The sequence below is a fragment of the Muntiacus reevesi genome, chromosome 11 (assembly GCF_963930625.1).
Source record: "Muntiacus reevesi chromosome 11, mMunRee1.1, whole genome shotgun sequence".
Lineage (NCBI taxonomy): Eukaryota > Metazoa > Chordata > Mammalia > Artiodactyla > Cervidae > Muntiacus > Muntiacus reevesi.
In genome coordinates this window covers 26,724,843-26,739,408 of record NC_089259.1, presented here as the reverse complement: position 1 = coordinate 26,739,408, position 14,566 = coordinate 26,724,843, and the positions used below count along the sequence as shown (strand labels likewise).

General features: G+C 36.6%; 1 protein-coding gene across 9 annotated transcripts in view; it reads right to left on the bottom strand.

Moving 5' to 3' along the window:
• Positions 1 to 14,188, bottom strand: part of N4BP2L2 (NEDD4 binding protein 2 like 2) — a 58,904-nt gene extending 44,716 nt beyond the window's left edge. For 6 of the 9 annotated variants that reach the window (XM_065901755.1, XM_065901754.1, XM_065901757.1 and 3 more), the window contains exons 1-5: positions 14,036 to 14,188; positions 11,510 to 12,765; positions 5,068 to 5,192; positions 972 to 1,060; positions 507 to 583 (exon numbers count right to left, since the gene is read on the bottom strand). In XM_065901755.1, coding sequence (XP_065757827.1) covers positions 507 to 583; positions 972 to 1,060; positions 5,068 to 5,192; positions 11,510 to 12,765 — 1,547 coding nt within the window. In that variant the 5' untranslated portion in view covers positions 14,036 to 14,188. Of the gene's footprint in view, positions 1 to 506; positions 584 to 971; positions 1,061 to 5,067; positions 5,193 to 11,509; positions 12,786 to 14,035 lie in introns of those variants that run through there. The other 3 variants (XM_065901756.1, XM_065901763.1, XM_065901759.1) reach the window with 3 other exon arrangements.
• Positions 14,189 to 14,566: the final 378 nt, after the last annotated feature.

The window sequence follows — 14,566 nt, the reverse complement described above, 5'->3', positions numbered from 1 at the left end:
TGAATTCTTAAACACATCGATTCCCTGGATCTTGGCTATGGGATAATGGATATGTTGCAATAAAGATGGAAAAGGGGGAGAGAGAAAAAGCATCAGGTAAAAAGGTGATGGGATCTAAAACGGGAAAGAGATGAAGTTGGAAAGGCAACGCAGAGAAGTGGCCTTGCTAAAAAGCAGAAGGGAAAGTCTTAGTTTTTCTCTCAGTTTTCTGGAACTCTACTAGCATTCAATAAACTGGGAACCAACACAGGAAGTCATGGAAGAAAAAGTAACAAACACACTTAACAAGGAACATTTAAGGAAATTTAATACTGCAAAGAGCCTCAAACACATTGCGTTTAAGTCAATGCTCCTCTTATTCTATTAAGTGAGTAGTAGTAGTAATAGTCCCTATTCACAGGTATCAAAGATTTAACAAACAAAAGCTAGTAAAAAATTGATCATGAAAAGGAGAAAAGAAAGAAAAAAAAAGATAAAAGAGATTAAAAAAATTTTGAGTGCCTTACTTTTCTAATTCTTCAGGATCAAATTTCCACCAAGTTTCAGGTTCATGAAACTCTACTCTGTATCCTTTTCCTATGGCCTACACAAAAGAAAGGAAGAAAACAAAAACCCAGAGAATACTTCTTAAAGTAAAAAGATGGAAGACAGATAAAAATTTCACTTAGACAATACTTCTAAATTTGCTCAACCAAGAAAGATTTACCTTTAAAATAATATGGTTTATAAAAATTTTAAGGCCACCTAACAGTCAAATTCCAATCACGATTCTCAAGTCCAGGCAAAACTAACAAGATGAACATATTGCTTAGTAAGCACCATTCTCAATTTTTTAAAAATTAAGTAAATGGACATACCTCTTTAGAGAACAAGGACAAATGTTTTAATAGTAAACATCAAAGTTAACTGAAATTTTGGAATATGAAAAAAACTGAAAAGAACAGAAAAACTCTCTCATATCTCATATTTACCATTTCCACATATGGTTTCATTTCCCAAGCTTGTGTATTAGTGTTGTCTATTATGACTGGCGATCTCCCCTGATTGATAGCTTGCTTTGCTGAAATAAAAAATAATTTAAAAAACAAAAAACAGAACTATTAGATAAAAATATGTAAAATAAATTTTAAACATTCATTATGAAATTTTCTACATCCCTGTACTTAAAACCAAAACTGTGCAATCTCTAGAGTCAGTGCATGGAAATCAAAGGACTCTGCTAGATTAAGTGGAATTAAGAGACATAAACACATGTAATGGGTCTTCTTCAGACCAAATGCTGGTTTTGCAAAACTAGCTGTAAAGGACATTTTGGGGGAATTATTCTGTTGAACTTACAGCTAATGAAGACTTCAGTCTACAGCTTTCATTTACAGAAAATGTAGGAACAAGTTACATCTGAATATGGTCTGAGTATGAAAAGAGACAAACATTAAATGACATGGAAAGATGGAGACTTTTAACAGAAAATGGCAATTTACAAGATAATACGTAACTGATTTCATTTTGGGCAAAATGTAAAGAATGTGGAAAGTTACTAAGACACCAAAAGTTGTCTTCTATAGGTAAAATTACCAATAATTCCTTTGAAATAAGAGGCTGAGGTTTAAAAAAAAAAAGAAAGTGTTATGGATTTATCACTATTTATATCCTAAGCAGCTAAATTCCACGGTTCAACTGACTTTGTGGATATTTCTTAGGACAATGATTTCTGAAATTGGGAGCTGAGCTACAACAGAACTTTTCAAACTATATCTCCCTATCCCTATGCCGTCGATTCCCGTATGAGGTGAGAATTATGCCAGTGATTCCTGTTAATGACAGGCAAGACAACTAAGAGCCCACTATAAAATTTATTTTATTTTATAGAGTCCCATCATTTATGAAACAGAGACTCCATTTAAGACTGTTCTCACAGAAAGCAGCAGAAGAGCAGTCACTTGGATGGGGAGGATTCTGTGACTCTCAGGAACCTTCCTGCAGTGGCCATAGCTGGAGGAGGGGTGGTGTCTACTCTTTGGTTCTGTCTCCACCCTGGGTATGCTCAAGGACCACCCTCTCGTGGTTCTGACCTCTCTGACTTTGGCCCTCAGGGGACCTCTTGACTTGGCTGTTGTCATTCCAGATTCATGTATCATGCCTCTTCCTAGAGAAACCTGAGAATTCCTCAGACTGGAAGCTTCAGATGCTCCAAGAGCAAATCAGTTAGTGCTTTGAATTTACATGTTAACAAACAGGTTACTTAGCACCACTCCAAAAGAGTAACACAAATTACCTCTAACAGGTGGGGCTATGGATGGATGGTTGTTGTTGCTTAGTGGCTAAGTCGTGTCCAACTCTTTTGAGACCCCATGGACTATATAGCCTGCCGGGCTCCTCTATCCATGGGATTTCCCAGGCAAGAATACTGGAGTGGGATGCCATTTCCTTCTCCCCACTATAAAATTTAAAATGCAAATGCATTGATAGGTATTTGCATATCAATACAATGGCAAAATACAACCATATGTAAGTTTTGCTGGGATTTAGAATTCAAATCACTTGAGTTTCACATAATGAAAATATTTATATAGATGTCTAAGGGACGATAGAGTTTTAAAGGTTAAGTAATAATGACTAATGTGGAATGTAAATATACATTTGGGAGAAAACATCTCTAAATATTAAAAGAAAGTTACAACCTGGGTCACAAACAGGATACCAAGATGCTATCAATTCCCACTGCTTTACCCCAAACAGTGATCAAATTTTCATTAAAAAAAAAAAAAAAAAATTAAAGTAATTCTCCTAATGTCTGATAGACAGGCTTACTCCTCTAAGGAGTCAAGTCTACAAAAGGAGCTTATTAACCAAATAAATATCTGATTTGCAGGAATGGGGATATTATTCTCTTTCCATGAATAATTATCATCCAATACCACATTCCAGTGCACTCCAGGAAAATAAAGGTCTAAGGTAAACAATGTCTGATACTCAAATAAAGAGTGTCATTTTCTCAAACAAATTAACCACCATACTCTAAGAAAGAGAATAACGACATCTTGGAGATATTTTAAATTTATAAGCAGTTAAAGATGAATTCTGATTCTTCTAATAAACATGAGGCAGACTGATATTCCCAGAATAATGACTGACACTTAAAAGTATTCAATAAATGTTTGTAAACTAAACGTAATGCTCACCACTTTCAAAATGTCTAATGATTGCTAGTTATCATTACCTTGAAAGGGGTTAAAAATTACCTTGGAAAAGTCCACACTTACTATACTAATAAAACCAATGGTTTATCTAGACACCAATATGTTCAGCAAGTATAATTCACACGGCACAAACATTTTAATAAAATAGTCTAGTATTGCACAAAGAAAAAAAAATGTCTCTCCAGTTCACCAAAGATATACTGCCTCATTCCCCTTATCACCTACTTCTGTTCCTCTTAACTCTGGGCCAATAACTCTAAGCATTTTTGGGAACTGTCAGTATCATCCTCATTTGACTTGGGCAGTAACACTGCAGCATTTTAAAAAACAAAAAAAAAAAATTTTAAATATTTTTTTCTAAAATAAATATTTGAAGAAATCCTAGAATCAATACTGACAATAGTCTTATCAAACTTATCTGACATTTAAACTTTTTATTCAAAAATATCCTCACTGAAATTCCTTACTTTGAAAATTGAGAATTAGAAAGAAAAGCATTTATGCTGTTTTTCCTGTACATACTGTACTTCAGGGTAACAATAGTTGCTAGTTCTAGCTAAGATGACATTCTTCATTACAGAAGAATCCTAGCCACTGAACACAGAAGGAATGACAGACCTAGAAAATCATTTTGCAACTTTAATGAAATAACTGATTAAGGAAACAATTCATTCTTGAATGAAACAGGGAGCAGACTGTCCCTCTGAAGCTACATCACTAAAAATGGGACAACCATTTACTTACAAAGAAAAAAAGGTTGAACCAAATAAATCCTACAAGTTAAATGACTACCACAAGGAAGCAAATAGGCTGTTCACTGTAATCGCTCTACTCCAGGTTTAAATAATGTTTCATCATCAAAGCATTCTTAATCTTTTAAAAAAGAAATTATAGTATAATATAAGCATGTACCTACACAGTTCTAGATTAATAGTTTTCAATTCTGACTGTAACATTAGAATATCTAGGAAACTTTCCAAAAAAACCACTAATGTTTAGATTCACTCCAGACCAATTAGGGGCTTCCCCAATGGCTCAGTGGTAAAGAATCCACCTGCAATGCAGGAACCTGGGAAGACACAGGTTCGATCCCTGAGCTAGGAAGATCCTCTGAAGAAGGACGTGGCAACCTGCTCCAGCATTCTTGTCTGGAGAATCCCACGGACAGAGGAGCCTGGCAGTCCACAGGGTTGTAAAGAATTGGACATGACTGAAGTGAATGAGCATGCAAGCACATCAGACTAACTAAACCAGAATCTCTGAGGCTAGCACTTGGGCATGAGTTTAAAAAAAAAAATCGCCAAGTGATTCAAATGTGCAGCCAACAAGGTTAATAACTACTATTCCAAAATTAAAAGAAATTGACCCATGTGCCTCTAAAAAGTGTATAAGTAATATTTTTGTATCAGTGGAAAAAACATTTAATATTCATGGACATTAAGCCTTAGAAAATATTGTCATTACTCGAGGAAATAACTTCTGGTAACACATAACAAAAATACTAGTTTTCTGAATTTGTTCATGAGGTAATATCAGAGGTTTTCTGAATTTGTTCATGAGGTATAAAGCAGTGTATCAAAACATCCTATACCTCTATTGTACTGGTTTATGTACACTATCTACAGTTTAAAAAATATTCTAAATACATTCTCTGATTTTCACAACCTCAATCAGGTAGAGTAAGTATAATTATCACTGCTTCTAAGAGATGAAAAACTGGGTCTCAAAGCTCTTTTGATGGCTTGTCAAAGGCATCCAGCTGGTAAAAAGTTAAAAAAAAAAAAAAAAAAAAAAGTCAAGAATAAAAATTCAGGTTTGTGACTCCTAGTCAAATATTCTATCCCAGAAGACTTGGCCCAAAACAAACCTCTGTTCTGGTTCCAGTCATGGGCATCACCAAGTTGATTAACATTATACCTGTACCCATCTTGATGGTGAAAATAGTCATCAGTGCTGAACACAATGCCATCACGACTCTGACCAAGCAGAATTCTGTTAATAAAAGAAATCATAAAGGTGCCATTTATAAAATCTATAACCATCAGAAATAAGCCACATAGGAAAGATTATTAAATGAATATCTGGTACGTATTTGTAAATATATTGCAGGCAGAACAGCACAGGAGTTGAACCTTAAAAAGCTTTCAGATTTCAAATATCACTTCATACTTAAATCTACATAACAATAGCCATAAAGTGACTTCTATATTGCAACTTTTAAAAACACTCTTCAATTTCAAAATGATGTCAACTTTCCATGCTTTAACTTTAGTGAATTTGTATTTGGTTGTCTAAAACTTCCTAAATTTAACATAATAGGTTACCTAAGACAAGCAAGCTTAAGGAAGCAATTCATCTGGGGAAAACTACATTTGACTCAAACTAGTTTTGATAGCTTTGATACACTATTTCTATAAAGCACAAACATGCATGACCTGAAAGTGGGACTTGAGGTTTAAGGCTGTGAAACAGTCTATGATCCTCCAGAGTATAATCATGTTTTTAATTTTTAAGAGATTAAATTACTAACTGAAATTAACTACTAAATACTAAACAAAGAACACATCCTCAGAACAAGTCAGTGGTAATCAAGGTCTGTCCTCACGATTTACCACCTTTAACTTCTAAGCACAGAGAGATTGACAAGTGTTCAGCGTAAGAGAATTCCCATAACCAGCGACTCATCAAACAGATTGGAGATGTGCTGAGAAAAAGGAAAAGACAGTAGCAACAATTTGGAGCCAACAATAACAAAAAATCCACCTGCAATGCAGGAGACCCTGGTTCGATTCCTGGGTCGTGAAGATCACCTGGAGAAGGGATAGGCTACCCACTCCAGTATTCTGGCCTGGATTCCATGGACTGTATAGACCATGGAGTCGCAAAGAGTCAGACACAACTGAGGAGACTTTCACTTTATCTCCCCTCCTTCAATCATTAGGCAGTTGGATTATCATTTTACTGGGCTTCCAGTGGCACTAGTGGTAAAGAGGCTGCCTGCCAATGCAGGAGACTTAAGAGATGTGGGTTCCATCCCTGAGTCGGGAAGATCCACTGGAGGAGGGCAGGGCAACCCACTCCAGTATTCATGCCTGGAGAATGCCTTGGACAGAGGAGCCTGGCAGGTTACAGTTCATGGAGTGGACTGAAGCAACTGAGCATATGTAATTCTATAATCTCTTTTTGAGAAGGGGAAGGGAGTAGAAGGTAGTGGGAAGGATGATATTGCCCTGGGGTGATTCAAGAATACTTCCTAATAAAAGTAACAAAGAATTTCAACTATTAAAATAACAAACATCAAATTACTTTGAACAAACAAAAGTAAATGTTTATCATGTTGAAGTTGGCAGAAACCAACACAATTCTGTAAAGCAAATATCCTTCAATTAAAAAATATATCTTAAAAAAAAGTAAATGGTTTAAATTAATTGTTTGAGGATAAAGCTGGATTTCTCTTTTAAGTGGCCATGATTTTCCCAAAATATACCATCTAACACATTTGGCATCCTATTTGTTTATAAGTGATTAAAAAATGCCACAATATTTAAAAAAAAATGCCACAATATTAGCATTCCAAACCAAAGCTCAATTGTCTAAAAAAATTTTGATCATAATCAACTAGATGATACCTAGTTATGTTTAAAAGTACCAGAAACCTGATACTATCTTTCCTAGATAACATACATGTTTCTTTTTTTTTCCCCCTCTGTTCTATTACTTTACTAGCAGGTGATCGTCTAGATTTAATAATGCCATACTACAAGAGTACAGGATCTTCTGTACCCAAGAAATGCTTAACCTCTTCAAAAAAGAAAAAAAAGTGGGGAGGGAAGGGATAGTAAATCAATTTATATCATAAAACCATGTCAACATCAAACACGAGCAAATCTCAATGAAGAGTATCTTAGTTGCATAAATCATAACTACAGCAAATAATTTTAGCTTGGGGAGACTTTTTCCTCCCAGACTGCTCATGCATTGTTTCAAAATTTCCTGAATTATCTCAAAAATACCTTTATCAATCTAGATATATCTAATGTCATATCAACCATCTGAACAAAAGCAAATTATTTAAGGCTATCAGTATTTTCAAAATTCTTAGATTCTATTAGAACCCTCCCAAGTTACGACAGGTACTAAAATGGATTCTCAGAAAATTTAGATCTTTGAGAAATTATACAATAAAAATTTCAGATGTGGTCCCAATGGCCACTTGACTCGTATTTTGCAAAACAGCTATCTTTTTGAGGACCTAGTATGTGCTAAGCATTTTATATACATACCTCTATGATTCCATTTATCCTCACAACAACCTTGCCAATGTGGTATTAAACAAATTCAGAAATGAAAATAATTTCAGAACTCAGATGACCAAAATCACATAAACAATGGTGGAAGAGCCAAAACCAATAGCTCACAACATCCCCACCTCCTGGTGTCCACACCCTTGGATAATCCCCTCAACTGAGGAGACAGCCTATAGAGGCAAGGAACTGAGGCCTTCAATCCAGTAGCTCACAAGGAAATAAATCTTGTCAACAATTCTGAGAGATATTCCATGCAGGTCTTCCCCAAGACAAGCCTTCAGACCAAAACACAGCCCAAGGCAACATGGTCATCATAGCATCATTAGAGACCCTGAACCAGAGGCATCCAGATTCCTGTCCTTCAGAAACTGTGAGACAATAAATGTTTATTGCTTTAACAAGTCAGCTTCAGGGAACTTTGTAACACAACCATAGATTAAAAATTTACTCTGTACTTACAATCTTTCACTTGAGTAACAACAAGTGAATTGTATTCTTTAAACGTCATTTTGAGAGTCCTACTCCCCAAAACGGTCTACTATACATAGAGTCATTGTAATTTTCCTGCTTAATTTTTTTTACTTTCTAAGAACCATATGTTTTCTATAACACATCATATATGTTTAAAAATAGAAGTGATTAAAAAAAAAAGGAGTAAAACTGATATTGCATGAATTCTTTACCTCCTTATGTACTGAGTGGCCTTGCATACCCTCTGGCTGAAGACTACTGGGACACTTCATTCTCCAAACACTTCTTGAAAGAAAATTACCCTACATAAGAAAAAGTCAACCTTTCCTCTGGAGTTTAAACTGAGAGCTCTTCCAACAGAAGGAAAAAAAAAAATTCTCTTCCTCTCTTCAAACTGTTGTGTTCTATGACTGCTGTAACAAATTATCACAAACTTGGTGGCTAAAACAACACAGGTTTATTATCCTACTGTTCTGAAGGTCAGAAGTCTGAAATCAGTTTGATTAGGTTAAAATCAAGTTGTGGTCAGACTGCTGCTGCTAAATCGCGTCAGTCATGTCCGACTGTGCAACCCCATAGACGGCAGCCCAACAGGCTCCCCCGTCCCTGGGATTCTCCAGGCAAGAACACTGGAGTGGGTTGCCATTTCCCTCTCCAATGCATGAAAATGAAAAGTGAAAGTGAAGTTGCTCAGTCGTGTCCGACCCTTTGAGACCCCATGGACTGTAGCCTACCAGGCTCCTCTGTCCATGGGATTTTCCAGGCAAGAATACTGGAGTGGGTCGCCAGTGGTCAGACTAGCATTCTTCTAAAAGCAACCTACATATCCATCTTGACTCATGGTCCCTTCATCATCAAAGCCAGCAGAGTAGGACTTCCTCTTTCTGACAAGCGCTTCAACTATCTTTTATTCCTGATCAACTCCACAGACATTTTGCTAATACGATGAAAGTACTGCTTCTGATAATACTCTCACTGGTGAACTCTGTAGCATATAAGAAATGTGAATTTGCTGAAGTATTTTTGATTTATGCCTCCTCCTTGCAAGAACACAGTATAGGAATCTAGCAAAATCTTTAGCCTACACCCCTAAGAATGATACCCAAAACTTGATCCCTAAATGGTCCTGAGATCAACCATGGAATCTAAGGATTCAGTCTGGCTGACTGCCAACTACAACAGCAACAAAATTCTACCTCTAGAATATTGTTGAATTCTGCCTCAAAAGAACCTTTCATCAAAAAGCCGTCAGTTTACCTAAAAGGACAAAGAGCTGGCACCTTGTCATACCTACAGAAGTTGTGTGAACTGTTTTCAAAGGTTCATTTGTAAATATTTAAAGTCTGTACTGGTATTCAAATTTAACGTAAGACTGGTTTCATCAAAATCTGTTCATGAAGTTGTGGTAAACACCAAGCTTCTGCCACTTGTAACCAAGTTGGCTTAGGTCAGTTATCAGTAAACAAAAAGATAATGCTGTCTTGAGGGTTAAGATGAGAAACCAAAACATCAAAAGTAGAGGCAATTAAGAGAACCGCTAAATAAGTAAAATCCTGAGAAAAATGAAAGGACACATATTATGTCTCCTGCAGTGGAGGGCAGGGTACTAGTTCAAGCACACAAGGATATGAAGATAAAGAGGTAGGTAAGGACTAAAGAAAGAAAGGGACTTGAATACTATCTCAAAAGAATTCGAAACTTATCTAACCCACTATAACTCATTACCACATATCAATACTAAACAATGTTATATTTTAATTTAGTGCCCCAAATCAGTTCAACTCTGATCCTCCAAATATTTGTTCCTTTTTTCAAAGCTCATTTGAAAAGCTAAATCCTACATGAAACCATTCCCCACTAGAGAGTATGTGGCTTCATATCCAATCCCAAACCATTCCTACTTCATTCAAAAAAGTGCTGACCTAAAGAGATACTTCTGCTGCTTTAACCAAGCTATTCAAAGCCAGGAGTCAGTATAGAGCAACCCATGTGATAGATATTAAAGTGAAGGATTAGGTAAGAAACACACTCTCATTTACATCCCCATTTTGATCTCTTACCAGTTTTTATAACTTCTCCCAAGTCCTTTAACCTGAACTCATTTTTTATTAGCCTCTGCTGCTTCTAAAAACTGAAAAGACTAATTCATCTCCCAAGATGGTTATATATGGAAGTACTCTATAACCTAAAAACAGTAACATAAATGGTAATTGTGACTATAACCTCCACTCTTATTACACCTAATTTCTCAAATAAAGAAATATACACGGGGTCGCAAAGAGTCAGACATGACTTAGCAACTGAACAACAACATATTAAATATAATCACCTCTCATCTCCCACTACAATTATGTCTCCTTGAACTTTTACTGAATTGCCACTACACTTGACTCACTTTCAGTTTCAACACACTCCAATATGCTGTTCCAAACCTAACCCTTCTTTTTTACATTCTATACCAGAGGCCCTCACCAGAAGATGCCTTCATCCAATTTCCAACCATCCCTTTTCTGATATTCCAAATCTAGAAGAACGCCCATGTTTTTAAGACTTCATTCTTAATTTCTATCCTTTCTAAAGAAGGGTTGAAACATCATTGTCTCTACAAAATTTTCACTAAAAAGGAATCAAAATGCAGGCTTAAAATTCACAAAATCACAGTTTACAATCTAGCTTGAAATGTCTATATAACTTAAATCTTTCTCTAATTTCTTGCTTCTGAAGAAATACTGTTTAAATTGTTTAGACTGTCTTGCAAATAAATATAAACCATTTACAAAACAGTTCCTTGGACTTTTTAATCATCACCCAAAGACATCAAATAAACTCTTTTCCCTCTTATCTAGCATAAACCTTAAATCATCCTATATAAACTACAAAGACTCTGTACTGTTTTTCACAGCTGCACAAACTTGTTTGACTGCATCAATACTTTAAAAATGTAAACAAAGACAGGAATTTGAAACATTTCACCACACAATAAAACATCATCAGTTCTAACTCCACTAATTCAGATATTGCTCACTTCAAACTCTTAAAAGAAACCACAAAAATGTTCCCTCCATCAACAATGGTACGAACACGACACAGTTCTTAAAACAAGCTCAAAATTCCTTTCCTTGGGTTATCTCATTGGCTTCTCATAATAATTCCAGAAAAATAAGTATTAAAATGGTGAAACCTGTCCAAGGTCACAAACTGAAATAACTGAGTCAAAGCTCAAGTTTTCTACCCGTGAATCCAACTCTTCTTGAATAGCTGATTTGAAGGGCAGCAGAGTTCTCAAATAGCATCTGCTTTCATCACAGCCATTATTTCACATGGTGAATCTATTTTTAAAGTCCTTAACAGGATCTTAATATAATTCCTCTATCAGAAAACATCTTTTTAAATATTTACCATCATATGCCATTCTCAAGTATAACAAATTAAAGATTTTTACAAGACACATAACAGCATTTGCCATTGATTACAACATCATGATCTTTAAGCAATAAATTACCAAGTATTCACTTGGTAATCTTTACTTACCGAGACAATGTTGTTTTCCCAGAACCAGGCAAACCTCTTAAAAGAATAAGTAACTTCTGCAATTTATGTAACTTTTCCTCTTGAAACTGCTGGTTTATAAACCTGTCTGTTCCATTACACTCGTCCACAGAAGGATCTTTCCAGTATCCTTCACTGGTTTCACAGAAACCATTACTTGCATACCCATCTTGCACATTATAGTCATTTCTAGAGGGATGATCACCACTGGTAATATCACTGCAGTCAGTATATTCATTGTTCTCATTAAAAGTCAAACAATCCCAGTTATCATGACAACTATTTATAAAATATCCATTCTGCATCTCAAAGTCATCCTGGGCATGGAAAATATTTGATGGTGGATCTGGTGGAACACTCAGTCTTTGAATATTTAAGTGATAATTAAAACTGGGAAGATGAGGGTCTTGTGGTACTACAAAAGAATGCATTGCTTGCCACTCAGGCCTGAAGGAAGTAAATGAATTGTCACAAAATGTAGGTATTACTTGTCCATTACAAGGATATTTACCTGGCTCATTCACCATGCACTGTTGATAACCACAAGGTGGTTGAAGGCCATTACTAAGATATTTTTTCTTTTCTTCTTCAGATTTTAACCGATCATTATCATGGCTCTGATAATACGGAACGAGTTGTTTCTCAGAGGGTTCGGGTTCCTTACAACTGCTTTCTGAATCATCTTTTTCATTTTCAAGCTCTTCAATTTCTTTGTAAAACTGGAACAATTCATTGTCAATCTCTGATTTTTTGGAGTTAAATTTCTGTTTCTTTTTTTCTCTTTTGCCATCTCTACCATTGATGGTGTCTGCTTGATTCCTCCTGTCATTACATTTTTTTTTCTCAGGGGGTTTGTAAATGGGTCCTATAAATGCTTTACTTGTGCTATATATCTCATCATCTGAGGATCCCAATGGAGGATGCATATCCTGTACAACTTGTGAATCAACAGACTCAATAACATCTGGTCTGTCAGTAGGCATCCCATCATGCACAGGTTTCAGCAAATCTGTAGTTTGGGTTTTGTCCTCCTGAGGATAACTATGTCCTCTAACATTAGTGATGATTACAGGGGTCCAATCACTTCCAGTTTTCTCTTGCTTTCTGTGAAAATTACCACTACCATGATGGGGGAAAACATATGCCTCTTCATTAGACTTCAATTTCTTGGAGCATGGTTCACTTATTAGTTCTTCCTCATGTCCTATGGATTTAGCTTCAATTTCACCATACGGCATCTGAGGAGCAAATCATACAACTAATAATACTTTAAAAATCTAAACAAAAGTTTCCTCAGAAACAATAGAAAAAAAACAATTTGATATAAGCATTTAAAAAGCATTTTCACAAAACACGAAAATTTCAAAGTTGTAATTTTATAACCATGTACTACTGTTATGACATTGTGATTTAAAGCAGAAGTTTCACTGAAGGTAAATAAACATCCTTTTTTTAAAGAAAGCTATATCTCCTCTTTAACTAATGTATTTCTGAATTCAGAAACCTAAGCAAAAATTTAAGCGAGCTTGGAAAGCTCAATCAGTAATACACATTTCGATGACACAGATATACAATCGTGTACTAAAAGGGAGAGTAAGTGTGCCACCCAAAATGACACATATCCAAACTGGCTATGATAAACTGTATCATAAATGTCTTCCTGTTTAAAACCACTAGGTCCTTAGCAAACCTCAGACAACCACAAGTGTTAGCAATCAAACGTCAGATTAACTGAAATGTCAGTCTTTATAGGCCCTATTCCTTCGAGGAGAGTAAAAGTGTCTCCAAGTGTGTGTATTACATTAATTTTAAAGAAAAGAACAGTAACTTAAGTTGTACTGAGAATGAGAGAAATATGTGACGTTTAGAAATCTGGCAACTCCCCAAATCAAAGCCCTCATCTTTTCCAGATGGTTCGTCCATCTCGTAGATAAATAAACTCCGCTTCCCTTGAAAATTTTTGGGGACCCTCAACATACAATTCAAAAGCCTGCTTTAGGGTCAATACTTCATTCCGCCCGCTCTCTGGTCTTCCTCTCTCTAATACGAGGAAAGAGCAAAAACACGAATGAGACAGGAAGGCCCCAGGGTGACTGAAAGAAAATACACCTTAAGAAAACGTCAACCTCCTAGAAACAGGCCCCTCCAAGGCCGCTTCTCAGCTTCTCACTTCCTCATTGTAAACAGCAGAAAAGTCCCAGGGAAAGAGAAAGGAGAGAGAGGCCTATACACAACCTGAACCCTAAGGCCTCCTGACCTCCAAACAGGGCAGCCCGGGCAAAATCGCTTCACCCAATTTCTCTGTCCCAAAGGTGACACGTTTAGGTTCTGTCTAGGAATTCCGAGGAGCTCCGAGACACAAAGGTTCACTCCCGGCTTCTGTTTACGGCTAACCTAAAGGGTTCAGTCAAGCTCCGGCGAGAAGCCAAGCCACTGAAGGAAGAAGAAAGAAACTGAAAAACGTCCCCACCACAAGCCCACCTCGCTTAAAATGGTCTGTTTACTCACCTTATACCACAGTTCTGCATTGACCTCAAAAAAGTAGGTGAAAGAAGCGCGGAGACCTTCCCCAAATAGAGACCGGGTGGGACTGAATGCCCGGCCCTCAGGAGCCGAGAAACAAGCCTCCACTCCGTACGCAAGATGGCGACCACCTCACAGTTACCCCGGCAGGAGTAAGAATTCACGCCAAGGCATTGTGGGAAACGAAGTCCGGAATTCACACCCAGCCTGGAAATCTCAATGTCTCCCAGAATGCATTGCTCCACATACGCGCTGAGGACAACAAGCGAAGGCCGGAAGTAGTTCTTAAGTTGGAGGCGGGACGTTGTTTAGAAATACCAACTTCGGCTAAAACAGGCATTGACCTGGTCTGGGCTTAGCCCCTAAATGAAAAGATACTGTGAGTGCCTGACACCCCAAACAGATACATAAGTTGTTCCGAGTACATGCTTTAAGGTTTTTAGGGATACACAAAAACTTTTCAAAGGGGTCTTAACATTTCACCTCGCCAACTAGGCTTACTAATGTTTCTACGAA